Consider the following 19,711-nt stretch of genomic DNA (forward strand, 5'->3'; position numbering starts at 1 on the left):
CAGCCAGGGGGGGTCGGGCTGTGCTGCCAGGGAACAGGGACAGGACAAGGGGAAAGGGCCTCAGGCTGGGCCAGGAGAGGTTTAGGTTGGGTATTAGGAAAAATTCCTTCCCCAAAAGGATGGTCAAGCACTAGCACAGGCTGCCCAGGGCAGTGGTGATGTCACCATCCCTGGAGAGATTTAAAAGCCATGTAGATGTGGCACTTGGGGACATAATTTAGTGGTGGCCTTGGCAGTGCTGGGCCAACGGCTGACCTCAATCTCAAAATCTTTTCCAACCCAGATGATTCCACAATTGTACTGCACACACAAGCACATTGGCTTCCCCCAGTGTTTGACATGGTCACCCTCCCAGCCATGCACGATGTCCCCTCTCCTCTGCTGCATTAATAAAGCTACACACTTAAATTCCTCTGTGAAATTCCCTTTACACTAGTCCTGAGAGAAGAAGCCAATTCAAAAGCTGAAAGAGGCATTTTTGTTCAATTCATACACTTTTACTCTCTACATTTTCCTTTTCCCAGGACAGCTTTATTCTGTTTTTTAAGCACTTAGCTGCCTGTTTTTCCATAAGCCATTAAACCTGACAAAAGGAAACCAACAAAGAGGGTCTGTTACCTGATGCCTGGGGTCTTCCTTTAAATTAGATAAAAACCCCAAGAAAGTGCAATAGGAACTCAGCATTTGTGTGGGCTGGTGAGCCAATGGGACACTGCATGGATGAGGACAATCCCAGAGAAGAGGGAAGGGAAGAATGGCAGTTATTGCACCTCTGCTTTTCAAAAGGCAGAGTGGTGTTAGAGCCACCACAGGATTGTCTCAGTGCCACACTCCCAACACAAACAGCCCCTGGCTGGGCTATTGTTGCTGAGCTGCAGAACACAGGCTAACAGGCATGTTGAACCAGGAAAAAAGAGCTTTTCCATCTTTACTGAGGGGCAGGGGCTGAAAAAGCATTCTCTCAGAAGTGGCTGAAAGGATTTCCTCAAGAGAGGCAGCAATGAAAGCCAGGAGTCATTTCAGGAAGATACCTGGCTGCCTCAAGCTTTCCTGGGATGTACACATGACTACCCTGGAATGCAGTTTCACTCCTTGTTTCTCTTGAACAGAGTTTCCACCATGATCTGCCCCAGAATACACTTATATTTACCTGAGACCCTGAACAACCCCTCACCTTTCCCAACACATCCCTTTTGCTCCTGCAGCCAAGGGCTCTGCACCAGCCCCTCACTGCCAGCAGCATTTCAGTGTCCTGCAATGATTTCCCAGCCAGCTTCCCTGGAATGTTTAACCACCCCTGTTTATTACTCCTACAAATTCTGATGGCACCTACCAGGAGCCCCAAATAAACAGCAGCACTGCCATGGAGTATCTAAGCACCACTAGAAATGTTATTTCAGAGTAGACTGACACCATTTACTCACCAATACCAGGGACATAGGCTGCCACTTTTATTCATGTGATAGTACTTTCACAGCACTCTAAAAATAAAAATGATTTAATATAAAGCAAAAATTACTTAACACTCACTGCCTGCCACAATGGGGAGAAGGTGGTGTTCAACAGCAGAACCATACTCCCTGCATTTACTTCTCTCATTTTGGAGAAAAGGAATGAATTTTCATGGAGAAGGAATGAATTATGTTAAGGAAAAATCACAGAATAACTTGTCCCTGCTCTTGTTCAGCAATAGCCAAATCTAAAATCAAATGCTTATTATATTCCTATTGATTAACAAAAACATACTTTCCATGGATTTTCTCAAAGCCAGTTAATTACCACACTTGATAAATATGCAGTCAATTACTAAGCTCTTCATGTTATCTTGTAAAAATAAATCCATAGGCAGTAGGTTATAGACTGCAGTTCTAAAAAACATTTTTAAAAGGAGCTTCCAGGAGAAGGACAATTATATTATGCCAAGAACACAGTTGAGATCAATTAGAAACCACCATGATTTCCTCTGGGACACCAGCAGCTTCTCACTGATGGAAAAACCTTTTCAATTCCTTCCAAGTCTTGATATCCTTGTCAGATTTTGCACATTATTTGGGTAACATTCACTCATTATCTACTTTTTTCCCCCCCCACACTGCTTAATATATAGCATGGACTCCTTTATTGCCAGCAGATGAATAAAAGGGCTAATTATGAAGACTGAAAAGCTGCTAACTGTGCTTGTGATATGCCACACCATGGCAGGAGAAAATGCTGGAGCAAGCTTTCCCCTCCAGAGCTGTAATCCAGCATCTGATTGTTGTATTCAGAGTATTTCCCCTCTGAATCTAAAATGGAATCTGCAAGCAAACAATGAGCTGCCTCAGGGGACAACAGCTTCAATTCCAGGACTGCTTTGCTCCAGGAAGGAAGGAGCAAGGGACTTGGTTCTCATCTCTCTCCTCCTACTCCAACAAGGCAGTTTCCCTGTGAGACATGCACTCCTAACACACCTGCTCAGCCACACCTGGCACTGTATGGAAGCCTCCTTTGTGTGACCTTCAGCACATAAGCATACAGGTAAATGCATCTCTTGCTCCTCCTTGGCTCTTTTCCTGGGCTCTCATATCAGGCTCAAAGATGATTCTTGCTCAGGAATTGTGTATTTCCACAGAAAAGAGCCCCACCTTGGTCAGGAGACAAATGGATTTACCTCTCACTCACATCCTTGCTCCAAAGAGCTCTTCAGCAGATGTGCCAGGGAAGAGTAGAGAGTGAAATCCCAGGACTGGAATCCCAGAATCTCTGGCTTCCTTCTAGGTCTTAAATATCCCAGCTGACCACTTTGTACAACTTTAGGGACCTGTACCAGCCCAGGGAGTTCTCCCCTCCTCACTGCATGAGTGCTTGTCTCAGCTCCTGGCTGATGGTTGTACAGGAGATCAGATCCACATTTCATAAGCTTTAATCGAAATTACAAATAATCACTCATGCACTGTACCACCCCAGAGGCCAGCTTGTGCTCAGCTCCCCATGCAGCTCAGACATGGAAAACAAACATTTTTTACCAGGAGAAGCAAGCTGCACACTCTGCCTCTGCCACCATCCCCTCACAGAGACACAGCTGCTGCTTCTGCCTGGCCTTCAGCAGCATCTCTGGGGTCTCTGGCACTCAAACAAAACAAAAAACACAACCAAAACACCTTCCAAGAGTTCAGATATTTCACTTGCTGCTCATTAGGTGGTGAAGCTTGAAATGCATCTTTCCTCTGGCAGGAGTCTGGGATAACCAGCCAGGTCAATACAGGACTGGTTTGGGAAGAACCTGCTTTCATTACAACATGCTGGGATGAGATAGAAGAAATATTTTTTACTTTCAGTCCTTGCTGCTAAGGCCATAGGAAAGCTGAGCATGACACAGCTCCTTCTTAGCCCAGGATGCTCCAAAATACTCACTTTCCTCAGGAAAATGATCAGTGCAGAATGGCCCAGATAAACCTGGGGAAATGGAGGGAATCCTTGCACTTCCCACCAGAGACAGAGAATTTTCAGCTTATTTTCAGCTGGTTTGGGACTGGGGTTCCAAGGAAGCACCAGGCAGGAAACAGCCATCCCTTCCCATACACTCTTGGAGCAAACTTAACCCCTCAGGTATGAGAGGACGTAAGAGAAATAAAAATAATACAGGACTGCAGGGAGCAGAAATCACCACCCACGCTTCTCCTGGCACTTGAACTTTCCAGATAGCACAGAAAGGAATTTTTTTTTAAAGCAGCTTTCAAGTTTAATGCCATTCTTTGGCTTCTTCTGACAAACCATTCCAAGCTCAGCAAGCTCATGTCATTACTTAAGCACAGCTTGCCTGCTTGGGAATGCTGTGGCAGGAAGTTTGAGTGAAGCAGAGAAAGCAATCTGCAGGAGCTGAGGGATTGGCATTCATTTTCCCCAAGCTAGCAAAACACAGGCCAGAATTAAGCTGACACTTTATTGACAATAAATCAAACTTTCCCCTAAATCCATAAAAATGAATCAGGCACACTATACCTTCACAGAGGATGAGCAGTTTAAAAATAAATACAACAGGGACTGAGGCACCTTGTTACTCCAGATGACTTCTACTCCTCAGTGTTTTCTCTCCATAAAACAGCAGAGGCTTTTACAAGAAGTTACTCCCTGAAATGATGAGCTGCAGCTTGAGCACACTGAGGAACTCACCAGGCTGCACCAATCCCAAGGAAAGCCCTGGGATGAAGGCAGGATGCTCCAGCCCCAGTGCAGGGCACACCCAGGCTGTGACTCAGGATGAAAGCAGCCCCAGCATTTCCCAACTAACCTGGAACCTAAATTACCCTGTGAGTCAAAAGCACCAGCAGGATGTGAAGTACAGAACTCATCTGGCCAGCAGGTAGCACTCTTTGTTTTCAATTTCTGGTCTGAAAACCAGACCTATCTTCCTTTTATTTTTTACTACCAGCTTTAAAAACATTTCAGAACAAGGTTATGGCTGGTTTGACTTTATTGTAGCAATAAGTGTTTTACTCTTCTACTGTTCATTATGTGTTAAAAAAACCCATTTACTGTGATTGTGATGATGTACAGAGCTGGTAAGGAACAACCACATAGAGCAGCTCCATCTAGAAGCAAATCCACAAAATTTCCCTAAGTGTTCTGAAGACAGATTTTTCAACTCAACAAAATCCAAGATGCCTCCCTTCCTGCCCAAGCTCAGGTCCCATCCCATTCCACTTGCTAGAAACACCTAAATCCACCTTCTTCCCCCCCAAGCTGCTGTGTGTCACTCATTGGCAGCATTTGCAGGCACCATGGGGACAACATCAATAGCCAGGACAACAAAGGGAATGCAATGGGAAGTGAGTGGCTAAGACTGATGAATTAATTATTTCCCATTAGTCACCTCTGCTTGTCTCTGAGGGAGGTGTTTGCTCAGCATTCTTGCACCTATTTGCTGTACACACCCTAAAATGCACCAAGCACGTGGAAGAACTAAAAGAAGAATCAGATGTGCTGAAATGAACCACAGAATGTTTTCAGGTTTTAAGCTCCCAGACAGGTGCTACTGCTTTTCTAATAACCAATTCAAGGAGTTTGAGACAGACAAGATGGTAACCTAGAGCCATGAATTCATATGGAAACTACAGCCATTTCCAGAGAAAATGGAAATTTAGGATGGAAACCTAAATATCAATTCACCTACATGCTTTAAACACTAATGCCAGGGTTATTTTTTCTTCCCTCCTGCACACACTTCATATTGTTATTTTCTAAGCACAAGGGTACACAGTATTTAATTAGCAGCTGTCATCTAAGATATCAAAACAGTTTCACAATTTGGACATAAAACCCCACACTCAAATATTTAACATTTGGGGACTGCAGTTCTTCATAAATGTCTGCAGAGACAAGGGAAGTTTTAATTTGACAAAAACCTGTTTCATTCTTTGAGATATAATGTGGGAGATCAAAAAACATGATCACCCACATCTCACCCCAAACATGAATCTCTAAAATGGAGACAAGATGAATCTCTAAATGGAGACCCCAAACATGAACCTCTAAATGGAGACAAAAATCTCTAAAATGCAGACAGAAGCCTCCTGCTACCCCACCAGCACCAAATATTAAGGACACATCTTTCCAGACAAGAGCAAGGTGTCTCTCTCCCACTTTTTCATTGTCAAAACCCCCTCAGGTATCACAAGTGTTTGTCTGCAACCTACAGGGAATTTGAAGATGGCAGAGATGAGCCCTACCCTGACCAGCATCACATGGGGCTGCCTCAACTCCTTTGCAACCATTTAGGTTGGAAAAGACCCCTAAGATCATCGACTCCAGCCTTTATTGCTGATGTTTTCCTTGCCAAAGTAATCTCTTTTGTAGGTTTGGGAAGTGTTTCAGTTCAAGGTAATATTTCCTTATTAAATATAGGAGAAAGGCATCCCATCTGCTCTTCAGGGCTCACACCAAACTCACACCAGCCAGCTCTGCTACACTGCAACAGCATTTTGGGAAACATGAAAGGGCCCAGGCTAATTTTGGGCTTGGAGCAGGAGACCTTCAGGAGATGTTTCCTAGCCCTGGCAATCAGAGCTGGGAAGTTTACAGAGCAGGTGAGCAGAGCCTGGGGAGTGTCAGCTCTCCACAGCAGCTCCCCTGCAGCACTCACTCTCTGGCTGCTTCTCGTTGGGGGTGATGGATCTCACAAAGTCCTGCGGGGTCATGAACACCTCGGACTCGCCGTGCTCGTTGATCACCTTCAGCGTGGCAAAGTACCTGAAGATTTTGTCTGGTGTGGAGTAGGCTCTGATCCTGTTCTCATATTCCATCACCTGAAATGAAATTCAGCCAGCATTAGATGTGCACTGTCCCTGCCCCACGCTGATCCTCAGTTCTCAAAGAGATTTGCCACAGGACAAGTTGCATGCAGAAACACAACTCTGGACTCTTTTGGCATTGCTCCTTTCAAAATCCCTTTAAATATCCAGGAAAACTGGCAATATCAGCTGCTGATTTCCCAGGATTAAGAACAAACACTAAAAATCTTTATTATGAATAAATTTAGATTCTTTATGGAGAAAAACAAATTCACAAAATCCCTGAAGGTGCTTTAAAAACATGAGCATAAGAAAACACACTGGCATCACATTTGTGAATCTAAAGCAGCCCAACATCTTAACCACAGTGCTGAAGGGTTTGATTTGTGATTAATATATGAAGTAAAAAGTCTTGGAAGGCTGGGAGAAACCTTTACTTTCAAGCAGAGTCTTGGAAAAAATCACTTGGAGCTGCAGCTGGTTGCTCAGTCACCCAAGCTCATTTTTTCCTCTTTTCTATCACATTGGCAGAATTCCCCAGAAACTCAGTCCTCCCCACCAATCTGCTTCTTCCTAACTCTGCCAGCAGTGATTTTTTTTTTGTACCTAGAAGCAGTTTCCCCTCAAACAGCTGGAATTAATCAAAGACAACGACAGCTTTTCTAAACAAAATCCCAGCACAAGGCCACAAGGGTGGAAAAAGGCACACACACCTACACTTCATCATGTATAGCACAGAAAACTTTCCTCCTTACTTCAGCTCTTCATTCCTGCCTTATATGCTGTGTTTAACAGTCCATAATGTACTTGAAACCTGCAGCTGGCCAAGAGCCACAGGAGGAAAAAATCCCCACCAAAGATGTGCTGCAAGAGAACAGGCAAGATCAAGGGTACTGCCAAGGCAGCTGTAGATCATTCCTGGCTTTGGTCCTGGCTCAGCCTTGTCCTTAAATTCCTGAACAACTTCCTCAGCCTGATGTTTATCACACAGAAAACACCCTTTCTAGTTTTTCTTACTTCTAGGATAAAAAAAAAAGCCAAATGTTTCAAATCCCCCAAGCCAGGCCTTGGTAAAGCAAAGCCTCCCTCTTTATTTGCCCCAGATGACATTCCCTGGAATGACAACACCTAAAGCATTCTACCCACTCCTCTCTGCACCACCACAGCTCTTCCAGAATCCCCATGTCCTTGCATCAACCACTGCAGGAGAAAGTGGTTTTTTCCCTAGGGCCTTTGCACCTCTAATCAACAAACCTAATCCCACTTTTATTGCTTCAGTCCACAAGGTTCTGCACAGCTAAGGGCATTGGAATGAGGAAAATTGCTTTATAGCCAAGCTCCAAGTAAAAGATGACACCCACTTTTCCACCTCTTTCTGGCTTTGTCTACTGCTCCCCCCTGGCAGGAGGCAGCTCCTTATGCCAAAGTGATCCTTCCACTTGTAGGTGCAGGCCATATCTCACTCCTGCCTGATCTCATGAATAACACCCCACCCAGCTTCATCAGCCAGAAACAGCTCAGTATTTTTACCTTCAAGGAAGGCAAATAAAACAAGGGCAGTATGAAACCCCAGACTGGAGCCAAGAGCAGACACCACAGACCAGCTCCCTCCATCCATGGCAGCCTTTCAACACTGCCTGATTTCTAACTAAAAAACCTCATTAACCAAATCTTCCAAGCCTGTGGTAAAGTTTCTTGCAAGGCACTATGAACTGCTTTCCCTCAACCCAGCTGGGCACAACCCAACGGCCCCACTGCTGCACCAGAGTCCTGACATTGTGCCACTAAAACCATGTTTCATTTTACCCCACTTGACTCCATATCCACAATGGCTCTTCCCTCCACATCTATTTTAATCCCTTGCCAAGATGCTGCTCTCAGGCTTGCTGCTTTCAGGTGCTTTTCTCCTCATGTTTAGAATATTTAGAGTATTACTTGCACAGCAACAACAGCTTACTAACAACATGGCCTCAAAATCACATCTTCTGTCTCATCTTACAGCACAAAAATGCACAATGTGGACCAAAAGAGTAGAACCTAAACTGCTTTTTAGCATCTCACATCTTTCATCACAACTGAAATCTCACTTCTTCCACCAGCTTCCCTACAAGAAGGGAACAAATGCAGCCACACTTCTTCCCCTTTGCCTGCAGCTGAACCCACAATTACATCATTCCTGGTAATGAGCTAATCAGCTGGCAAAAACTGACAAATGTTGCAGCCCATCCCTCTGGCTGCAAGGCTGGGTGCAACACGAAGCCAGGTCAAGAAGGGAGCAGCCAAGATGCTGCAAATGGGGAAAACCTCATTTATTTGTGCCTGTGCTGAACATCAAGTGGGTGCTAACAAGGGTGGCCCGATCCCCCAAAATAAATGTGGAGTTAGGAGCCCATGTCTTTGGGTACAGACAACCATTTTGAGGGGTTTCTGCACTGCTTCAAAGCCACCTGGACTGAAATTCATGCCAGGCAAGTGTCTCCTCTCCTGACCTCTCACCTCTCCCTAGTACAAACCAGTCCTTGATGCAAGGAAGACCAATCAAAATTCTCCTCCTGCCTCCAGAAATGCAGCCTCAGGTAATCGGGCACCTTGAGAAAGATGATATAACCCAAAGGGAAAAATCCCTTTTTTGCATTTATTAGGAGAGTGTGTACTGGAGGAGAAAGACAAGTAAGCAATCCCTGCTGCTCTACAAGAGTGAAGGTGCTGTTGAGACTGTCAATGTTTATGCTAAGCCTCAGGTTAAAAGAAAAAAAAAACCTAAATCCTATGCTGACATGAAAATAAAGCTCTAAATTAACATCTCAAGGCACAGAGCACCACCAGGGCCTCCCTGACTATGCAGCAGCACACATCTTTACAGGGGAAATTAATTAGGACTCATTTTCTTCGTGCTTCCCCCTGTGACACACACCCAAATGAAGGCTCAGCACGAGGAACATCCCAAGGCAAGATACCTGCAGGACCCAAACACTGCCAGTACATCTTGATAAATCAGCCCTAGTGCTGCATGCAAACACTTTCAGCTAGGTAATTAACACATCAGCCCGCCCCCATCCTGTATTACAGCTCATTAGCCTTCAAACTATATTGAGGCACTCAAGTAATTTTTTTTTTCTTTTCTGCCCTGCTGCACAGACAACACTTGCCTGGGAAGCATCCACACAATCCCAACACCTGAGAGTGCTTTATGTTCTTTATATCTCAGCTTCCCCCTCTCACTGGATCACTATCTAAAACAGCAATGTCAAACTTAATTTACAGCTTCACCACTAATCATCACCTTCATTAAAAGCAACATTAGGGTAACAAACAAGTGTTAAACACTTCCAATTAGGCTTAATTTTTTTCACAAGGAAAATCCCACGCTATTTTAAATTAATTATGGGAAGAGCTGGGAAGAGTTTGTACTGTGGGTGGTGCTTCGTTGGGGTTTTCTCAAACAGACAGAGGAGTCAAGAATCCCCGGGGTGCTGCACAGTCAGGGGAGCAGCACATCCGGGGAGCAGCCCTGATTTGAGTCAGGAGAGCAGGGCACACCTTCCCCTGACATCCGAGCTGGCCACATTCAAACAGCTCCGGGTGACTCACTGCAGCAGCTGCTGAGCAAACACCGAGCAGGCACCGGGACAATACCTGGCACATCCTGCGTTTAAAGGAGCTTTTGCAACATTGGCATTCAGGCCACACAAGACACCTTCTGTCTGGAGGCTGCAGAGCAAAGGCTTGTGTTGGCACAAAGATGGTGAGGGCTGTCCCCAGGGAAATTGTTGGAGAAGGCACTCTGGGATGAGAAAGGATCCAGGCCACTGCTCCCATCTTTTGGGCACACCTGGCTTGTGTCTCATTTGGAAATCATGGTCATATTCCTTCCTGCCTAGTTTGGGAAGGAAGGAGCTGGTCAGCACATCTCAAACAACTGGAACAATAGTCCTTGCATCTAAAAAAACTTCCTGTGGCTGGCCCAGCAGCAGCCACGTCACACAAAAATCAATCTTTGTACTCACTGTATTCAAAAGTAAGAGTGCGGGTGGAAGTGGACTGTGGTTTGCTCTTTGCAACCTGCCTCCATCTGCTAACACTGGAAAAAAGCAATAACCTGCTTTTCTTGAGTGGTACTGGCAAGAGCTGAAGTTGTCAGAGCACCTGACACCCAGCTGCCATGAAAATGAGCAAGAACCCACATTCCTGGACAATTCTGAATATCTCACTATATAACTTCACTGAGCTGCCACCAACAGTCACAACAGGAGAGAGTCTGGAGCCCCAAATACCACGAAGCACTTGAAATCTCAAGTTGTGTAATCTTTTCTGACCAGGAACCAAAATGATTCAGCAGCTCTAAAGGAAACAGCTCTTAATTTTTCATGAGAAGCTGTTAAGCCACTCTATATGACTATCCACAATTTAACAGCTAATGAGATGCAATCTCCAGAACACAGGCTTAAAAATAAGTATCAGAAGCAAGTCATAACAAAATGGGAGTAGATGCTCTTCACAACTCCTTTCTCCTCTTTGGTGCTGCAAAGATATTACATCATCCAACACAGCCCTATAAAACTGACATCCAGATGGGCTTAAAAAATAAAATACTGCTGTCTGCCAGCTCCCAGTTAGAGGACTCTGCCAGATAAAATTACACATCCTTTAATAACAGTGGTTTCAGACAGTGCCAAACCAGTTGCCAGTTCTGAGGTGCCCAAAGCTCCTGGAACTTCCCAAGAGTGAAGGCAGGTCACAAACCAACAACAGAGTTTATTAACTCAAGTTTCCCTCCTCTTGAAAATGAAATACCCAGAAGCATCAAGAGAGAGCCAGGACTAACCAAGAAAGGGGACTGAGCCTGTATTTCAACAAGTACATTTGCACAGAATAATGAAATGAAGAATTAAAGTACACCTTTCCTACAACTCTTCCTTCCACATTCACCCTCTACTTCTTCCTACTCGCACTGGATGGACTCAGAGGCACACATGCTAAATGGTTTAAAAGCTTGGGCAACAATTCCCTGCTTTGCATGCACCATCCTAACAGCCATCAGTGCAGGAGCCTTGATTACCTTGGACACGTAAGTGGAGGTGGGAAAAGAGGTCTCCATTTCAGAGATCAGTGTCCTGTGCTTTCCAAACACACACATTTCAACCTGCAGAAACTCATGGCTACATGCTGAGAAAGTAGGCTCCCAGAAGAGTGAGGTCCCTTAGAAAACACAGACAGGTACAGAGCAAGTTTTCCTCTTGCAAGCTGCCCGAGTTTGGTACCTTGCGGTCCCTGAACCCCGAGCGTTTCTTCTTCTTCCCTTCGGCCGGCGCCTCCTCATCGCCCGAGGCCACTGCCCTCCTGCCCTCACTGCTGCTGCTCTCCTCCTCCTCCTCCTGCTTCATCTTCTCCCCTGGCTCTGCCCTCGGGCCGTGTCTGACAGAGTCCTCTGCATAGGCCCTGCACCAGGAAAAGAAAACACTGGTTTAGGAAGTGACTGAGGGGTGCCACAAACGGTCCTGCCAGGCTCCACCAGTTACAGTCCAGCAGGGAGGGCTGCAAAGCAAAAGCAGAGAAGTGACCAGCCCTCTTGGAATGCAGTGTGCTTTCCCCTGCTGCAATCAAATTTCCACCCCACATCAAACCCCAGACTAATGGCCACAGTAAGTTTTCCCAGTCCAAATCACTCAGTGAATTATGACACCCTCTCCCAAAACCCAGACATGCAAGAAACCCGGGGAGAAAGGCATATCATACCTCCTGTAGCACTAAATTCCACCTCTGCTTCCCCAAAAAGATGTATTAAGTGACAGAAATGTGTTTTACCATCAGCACTGCAGGATTCAGGATGAACAACCTTTTTGTTTCAGCTCAGCTGATTTATTTTCTATCTCCAGGAGCTGACAAGCTATTTTATCCCCTTCTTCCACCAATGACTCTTCTAAACACCAGTGCTGCAGGATTTGTGACAACAAAACTGGAGCTGTTTGTCCTCAAGGTGCAAATAAAACTCTGGCAGAGCCCAGGACCCCTTTTCCCTTGCTGCTCAAATACAAAGATCTTCAGTCAACTCTGCTCATAGACTCCACACTTCAAATCACTCAGAATCAGGAGCAACTCTCAGAACTGCAACTGGCAATGGGATGATTAAATAAAAAGCAGGATAAATCCCTAAGCCAAACAATGCTCTGGCTCTCCCATGCTTTACTTGTAAAGCAGTTTAGAATGAGACAGAGCTCAGACCACATTAACATCAGTGAAATGATAATCTCTGAGGAGCGTCACAAGCAACACAGCCAACGGTTTGACAACATTATTTCTCTTTCTAAAGGACTCAAACAGCTCAGGGAAACATCCCAGCCTGCCCATAATTTAAACAAATCTGCCTTTACATTGCATTCCTGGTGATTTATTTTGGACTAATCACAGGGTATGCAGCTTACACACAGGTGCTGCTCCTTGCCCACTTTGGTACTGCCTGGAGCTATGAATGCGGTCATTTACAGCTGTGTGAGTTTGTTTTAAAAGAGCTGCCCTGGGAGAAAAACAAAAACAAACCAAGATTTTTGAAGTCTCCCAAGCTCTAAACAAAAGGCTACACATACTTCATCCTGCCAGTTTCCTGGAAAACACAGATGTGCTGTGTAATAGTAACAGAAGTGCCTGTGTCTGTCTCCTCAGGAATCACAGAATCATGGAATGGTTTGGGTTGGAAGGGGTCTTCAAGATCCTCTCCTTCCACCCCCTGCCAGGGGCAGGGACACCTTCCACAGCTTGCAGCAATCTCAGCACATCAGCTTCCAAGAAGGAGCAATGAGGGTAAGTGATCCATCAATTAATTTAAATGCTACCAAAAGAAAAGACAACTCTCTCCTTATCAGCATCCAATAATTCACTGACAGCACAGAACAAGACAGATGGGAATGGGCTAAAGAACTGCAAACTGCACAGTACTGGCAGTACTGGTGGCAAGAAGACACTTTATCATTTATGGAATGGTTTGGGCTGGAAGGGATCAGCTCAGACAGGGATTCAAAGGTTTCTGGTCCACAGTGGGACAGAACACAGCCCCATTACAGGGGTCTGATGCAATAAAGTACATAAGTGTTCAGTGAAGAGCAATATTAATCCTGCCTTTTTACATTAAAATGGAGCTTTGCACACTTCCTGTTCTGAAAAGGCCCTGAGTCTCTATAATTTGCTGATATATATTTGTGAGCCTTAGAGCAAAGCACCATCTCTATGGCCTCACTGAACCAAACTTCCAGAGACAGGACCCAAACCAGGTCCTCCAAAAGGATCTTAAGGGAGGGAAAGTCTTTCCCCAGAAGAGTCCTGCAGCTGATCTCTTCTGGAGAGCACGAAGTCCATGCTGGCACCTGTCCTGAAGCCTTTCCTGAAAGTTTAATCAGCACTGGCACACCCCTGAGGGGATGTGGATTTGGCTGAAAAATGCAGCTGCCAGTGAGGCTACACCAGCAGCACTGACTTGGAAGGCCCCTGTGCAGGCAGGACACCCATCTTAAGTAGCTCTGAGGGAACCTCTTGGGGAAAGGGACAGAAAAGCAACAGGAAATCAACTGCCTATCTCCACAACTAAGGTGTTCCACAGCAAACAAGCTGGAGAATAGCTGTATCAGGAAAGATTTGCTCCTGTAGTGCTTGACTGACAGCTAGCAGCCCAGGGAAGGGATAGATGAAATTGAAAAATCAAACTTTTCCAGCACATCCCACGCATTCCCTCAATTCATCAGGCTGTCAAGTCAGTTGCTGCAGTGATACAGACGGAGGCTGTTTGAATACAGGCAGCTTTTTCTTCCCTCTGGTTTATCCAGGTAATTAACTCTGCTCCACACTCAGATCACCATCCCAGCATCCAGGAAAACGAGCTGAGGAGAAAGGCAGAGTCTGGAGGCTGCTTCTCAAGCAAGGTTTAACAGCTATTCCTGAACTAACCACTGAAGGAGCAGCTCTCTATGTGCACCCTCTCTGTGTATTTTACCTCCCTCTGCTGAAATCCTTGGCTTCCAACAACTGCAGCTTCCATACTCAGCCCACATAAAAAAGCCTTGCAGTGCAGATGTCAGAGTATGGCTGGAGGAAACAAAAGCCCATGGCTTCAGAAATATCCACCCTGCTGGACTTCCCACAGCAAGTGAGGACTCTCTCTTCTCCTGCCCTGTTTGATGAGGCAGACTTTCCAATGAAATTCCTGGTGCTGCAGCTTCTGCACAAAAAGGAAATGAAAATACAAAGCCTCCCTTCACTGTGTGCCATGACCAGCATCAGTCTTTCCCCACAGAGTGTGCCTGCCCTGTATCCTGAGCCCTACTGCCATGCTTCAACCATTCTCATCTCTTCTGACTTTTTCCCCTTCAGTGAACTGAATTTGAATCAAACACTACTCCCCACCCACTCAGCAATATCTCCTTTGATTCCTTGGAGAAAGCCAACAATCAAGTGTAAGATTAGATTCCTCATCCTCCCCAAAACCACTGAGCTACCAGAGGCCTGCAATGATAAATTCTCTCTTGGGGAACCATTCCTTAAGAGAGCCAACCACATACAACCATGGGATATCCATGCAGGAAGGATGCTGGGACTCACACTGGGCATTGGCACAACACTCCAAATTGCAGGTCCTGCCGTTCTTCCAATGAAACGCAACCCCTCCCTTCACAGTATTTTTGTTCTTTGAATGACAGAAGCAGAACAGCATGAAAAAAAAACTCACAAAACTTTGTGCCAGAGATAACAGCGCTCAGTTATTCTAATCCTGGAGGCAGTAGCAAAGTATTCAGTATTGAGCTATCAGTTGGTGCTCAGTGTCAGAGGGAAATAGAAGAGATGGGCACCCAGGAGTCAGCAAAGCTGCTGTCAGCACCCAGGGGCAGCAGGGAGGAATCCTGCCTGGCACATGTGTTCCTCAGCTGACTTAAGAGTTGCCATTCTCCTATATGTGAACAGCTGGGGACATCCCAGAGAGGTTTAAAAGCCACTGAAGACTTCAGGGCTTTCATGCTGCAATGCAACAGCAAGTTAGGACATGACATTCATAAAAACAGGAAACCTCCACGGATCAGGAGAACTTTCAGAAGGAGCTGTGGCTCATCCTCAGCTCAACCACATTCAGCACCTAAATTAGTCACCTGAAACTTTAATAGGGAATTCACCAGAGAGTTTTCAGGGTGCTGCCACACTCACGGGGCTCTTGACTGCTTTGCTTCCCTCCTCATCTCTCACACACTCAACACCAACATAAACTGGCACAATGAATTTGTGGCAAGAACTTCACAAAGGCAGCCACCCTAATGACACCCTAATGCTGTGGTGTCCTGACATTACCCCAATATCCCTATGAGCAGAAATCTGCTATTTCTTAATCCAGGAGATGCTGCTTTCATTTCCAAACAGAGCTCACCACAGTGGGGTTCAGGGCTGATCCTTTCCTTCCCCAATGTCCATGGAGAAAATCCCTCAGTGGTCAGCCAAAAGCCACTGGAGAGAACACTGAGTTCTTTCAAAACATCACTCCCAGACCAATGTGTCTTGAAGTCTTAGGAAAAAACCTCAGCACAGCAATCCCAAGGAGAGTCTCTTGAGTGTGTCACCTCTCACAAAGAATTAAAAAAGCATAAAATCACAAAATGGTTTGTGTTGGAAGAGACCTTAGAGATCAGCTCACTCCATCCCCCTGACATGTAAGCACACGAGGGCTCTAAAAATAAACTCACATGAATAATACCTCCAATTTTTCATCTTCTCTCCCATACATTAGGTTAAGTTGTACCAGACACATCTACAGCAATAAAACAGGTTTCTTCCCTCTTGACTATGATTTATGTGGTTTCCTTTGTTTTACTACAAGAGAGATTTTTTGAAGTCTCTGTTTCAGTTGGCATAAGATATATCCAGCAATTCTTCCATTAAAAATGTATTCTAGGCAAATTACTCTAAAGCCCTCGGGACACTGGTGCAAAAAATCACTGCATTCTTAAACAGAGTTACAGAATCCCAAAACAGCTTGATTTGGAAGGAGCCTTAAAGTCCCTCCAGTGCCACCCCTGCCATGGGCAGGGACACCTCCCACTGCTCCAAGCCCTGTCCAGCCTGGCCTTGGGCACTGCCAGGCAGCCACAGCTTCTCTGGGCACCCTGTGCCAGGGCCTGCCCACCCTCACAGAGAGCAATCCTTCCCCAATATCTAAACTAATCCTGTCCTCTGGCAGTGGAAGCCATTTCCCCTTGTCCTCAGTCCCTCTCCAGCTCTCCTAGAGCCCTGTGTGGCACTGGAAGGGCCCCAAGTTCCCCATCCCAATCCCTCTCCTCTCCAGATGAGCATTCCCAGCCCCTCCAGAGCAGAGGGGCTCCAGCCATGGAGCAGCTCCTTGGCCTCCTCTGGACTGGCTCCAGCAAGCTCCATGTGAGGCAGCAATTTCCAGAGCAACACAGGTGTCCTACCCTTACTCTCACCACTAATTTATTCACAGAAGAATAAGAAAAGGATCATTAACTGGGTATTTTCAGTCTGTCAGGAGCAGCACTGGTAAGACTCTGCTTACAGAGGTCACTCTGTGCCCCCAAAGGTACCTTTGCTCCCTTCCTTCACTCAATGTCAGAGTGATTAACAAGCTTCAGCACCAAAATGCCAATTTAAGGGCTTTCAGAGGCCCACAGATTCAGCCAAGAAGGGTTGTGACATGAAGAACAGATCTGCAGCCATTTCCCAACACTCCAAATGGGTATCAGGAACTAGAAAGTACAAGTTTTACACCAGGATCAGTAATGGAATATTTTTTATAACCGTTAAGCTTGCCACAAACTGTGAGATTTAGTACTTCTCATACATTAGTGCCTCATTTAGAGTAGCCAATGACTGCACCAAGATTAATTTCAATTAATTCAGTTCATTATGCCAATGCCCAGATACTTTATTGCTTCTCTTGCCAGCTGGAAATCCTCAGAGTTTAAGTTATTGCTGAGAAAGGGTAAACTTCATCAGTCTTCTAAGCTCAGCTATTTGCACTGCTCAAGTATTCCCTGCCACAGGAAAGCTGAGCAGCATGAGCTACTCCTGCTGTATAATAATTGAGAGGAGATTCATTCCCCAAAAACAGGCAGCAGGACTTCCCAGAGGCAGGGAAGGCAACAAGACCAACTCTTACCTGCAGTGGAACAAAGATGCCACCAACCCACCTCCCATCTTAGGGGGACACAATTAAATCTGCCTTGCCTCACACAACCAGAGGATTTTTCCATACATCTCTTTTCACTCCTTGATTTCTTCTCTCCTTTTGTGTGAGCTTCCTTACCACAGCATTGGCTGCTGCTGCTGCTGTCAGAGCACAACCCACAGAATCCACCTGAAATACACTGGGTTCAAACTGCACCTGAGAATTCCTGCCTTTCTTCACTCCACCATCATCATCTAGCCCAAGAAACTTAAATTTTCCAATTGCTTCTTGATCTGGCCTGGTACATCTTCAATGCCTTAACTGTAAAGAAATAGTTACATATTTATCTCTTAGTACTAATTAATTATACTTACTGCTACTTCCTGTGCTAACTCAGGACATACCTGAGTAACTGAGGATGTCATTGCAAACATTCTGTACTCACCTGCTCTCAAACTCTACTGATCACCTAATATCCACTTTCAGAAAGAAAAAGGAAATTTACACTTCATCCCTTATTTCTTTAAACAAGGCTAAAATGCCCACTTGAAAGTCCATTTAAAACTTCCACAGATGTCAGTATGAAAAATTTTCTACATCAAACATATCAGTTTTGTTCCTTGTTTAATTCAGCAGATTTGTGCCAAGTAATTAAATTAATATTGTAAGCTTGGGTGCACTTTTATTTTACAGTTGCTGACGTTGAGGATTTATTTCATGGCTCAGATAGGAAAGGAATACTTGAATGTCTGTACAATTCTATTTAGTGCTTTATAAATGTATAAAAGATGAAGGAGACAGAGCAAGGAAAGGCAAAACAAGTAATAACAGCAAGTCAGCCTCTCCAGATTGATGAGAGCTGTGTCTCACTGACTGGTTTCTATCAGTGCTCTCAGCTGAGGAAGGTGCCCAAGGGCCTCCAAGGAACAGCAAAGTTCTCCAGCAGCCAAAAATCCCTCCCTGACCCAGCCCTCCACACAGCACAAGCACCATCCTCTTGATAAAAGCAACACCAGCACTGAAAATGTAGCTGGTGTGAAAAGCAGAGGAACCTGCTAGAGAAGGGAGATATTAACTCCATGACTCTGGGACAGCTTTACACAGGACATGATGTCCCACTGACTCTCTGATCATGCTGAGGACAAGGTTTGAAGTGGAAAAACCCCACTCTCCCTGCTGGAAAAGGAGAGTTATCCTGGCCATTCCCTCAGAGGCACTGCACTGATTGCATCAGTGCAGATCATTACCAAAATGCAGCACCAAATGCCACTGTGCTGGATCACAGTGTTCTTCCTCCACTCAGCAGCTCCTCTTAGCACAGAGCCAGCTCTGACAGCTCTGAGGAACAGCCAGAACAATTCGCATCACCTCTCTCCCACTGCATTAAAACTAAAGCCTTCCAGCCACAGGTGAGCAGGAAACCAGCAACAAATCACCTGAGTATCAGAATGAAAAGAACACAGGCTTTCAGCAAATACTTTAGTTTTAGACTCTAATTGCAGTCATGTGCTTGAGTGACAGAGCTGGTGCCACACTGAGGGAAGAGAAGGGAGTCCCTGTTTTACTCCAGGCATGGCACAGCCCCAGGGTGCAGTGAGAGTCACCTCAGGAAAGCCCAAACATCCCCTTGCACCTCAGGTACAGGAAAGAGCTTTGAGCCCCAGAAACCATGAGGTGTCCTAAGGCTCTGACCCTGAAAATGCACATAAATCCTGTGTGCTGCTACCTTCCCACCCAAATACAGACTGTCCCCTTCTGCTCCTCTGCTGCATTTCATACATCAAGCAGCCAGCAGACCACACAAAAAAAAAGAGAGGAGCAAACCCTGCCCAGATGTGCTGTTTCAAATAGAAGTTGTGAAAGGTTCTCTCTTCACACCACCACAGACCACCAGGCAGGGAGGAAACGAGGCAGGAAACCACATCAGAGAGCCTGTGTGAGACCACGCCTCACCCCAGCTCTGCTGCATCCCTGAGCACGGCCAGCAGCAAAGCAGCTCCTCAGGGAATCACCCAGGGAATCACCCCCGGGCATGCACAGAATCACCCAGAGAATCACCCCCGGGCATGCACAGAATCACCCAGGGAATCACCCCCGGGCATGCACAGAATCACCCAGAGAATCACCCCCGGGCATGCACAGAATCACCCAGGGAATCACCCCCGGGCATGCACAGAATCACCCAGGGAATCACCCCCGGGCATGCACAGAATCACCCAGGGAATCACCCCCAGCCGTGCACAGAATCACCCAGGGAATCACCCCCAGCCGTGCACAGAATCACCCAGGG

General features: G+C 45.8%; 1 protein-coding gene across 6 annotated transcripts in view; it reads right to left on the minus strand.

Annotated features, from left to right (window-relative positions):
• Positions 1-19,711, minus strand: part of MICU1 (mitochondrial calcium uptake 1) — a 95,849-nt gene that overhangs the window by 63,765 nt on the left and 12,373 nt on the right. For all 6 annotated transcript variants that reach the window (XM_059477028.1, XM_059477029.1, XM_059477030.1 and 3 more), the window contains 2 exons: positions 11,531-11,708; positions 6,122-6,284 (listed from right to left, as the gene is read on the minus strand). In XM_059477028.1, coding sequence (XP_059333011.1) covers positions 6,122-6,284; positions 11,531-11,708 — 341 coding nt within the window. The remainder of the gene's footprint in view (positions 1-6,121; positions 6,285-11,530; positions 11,709-19,711) is intronic.

Source organism: Ammospiza nelsoni, chromosome 8, assembly GCF_027579445.1.
Source record: "Ammospiza nelsoni isolate bAmmNel1 chromosome 8, bAmmNel1.pri, whole genome shotgun sequence".
NCBI lineage: Eukaryota > Metazoa > Chordata > Aves > Passeriformes > Passerellidae > Ammospiza > Ammospiza nelsoni.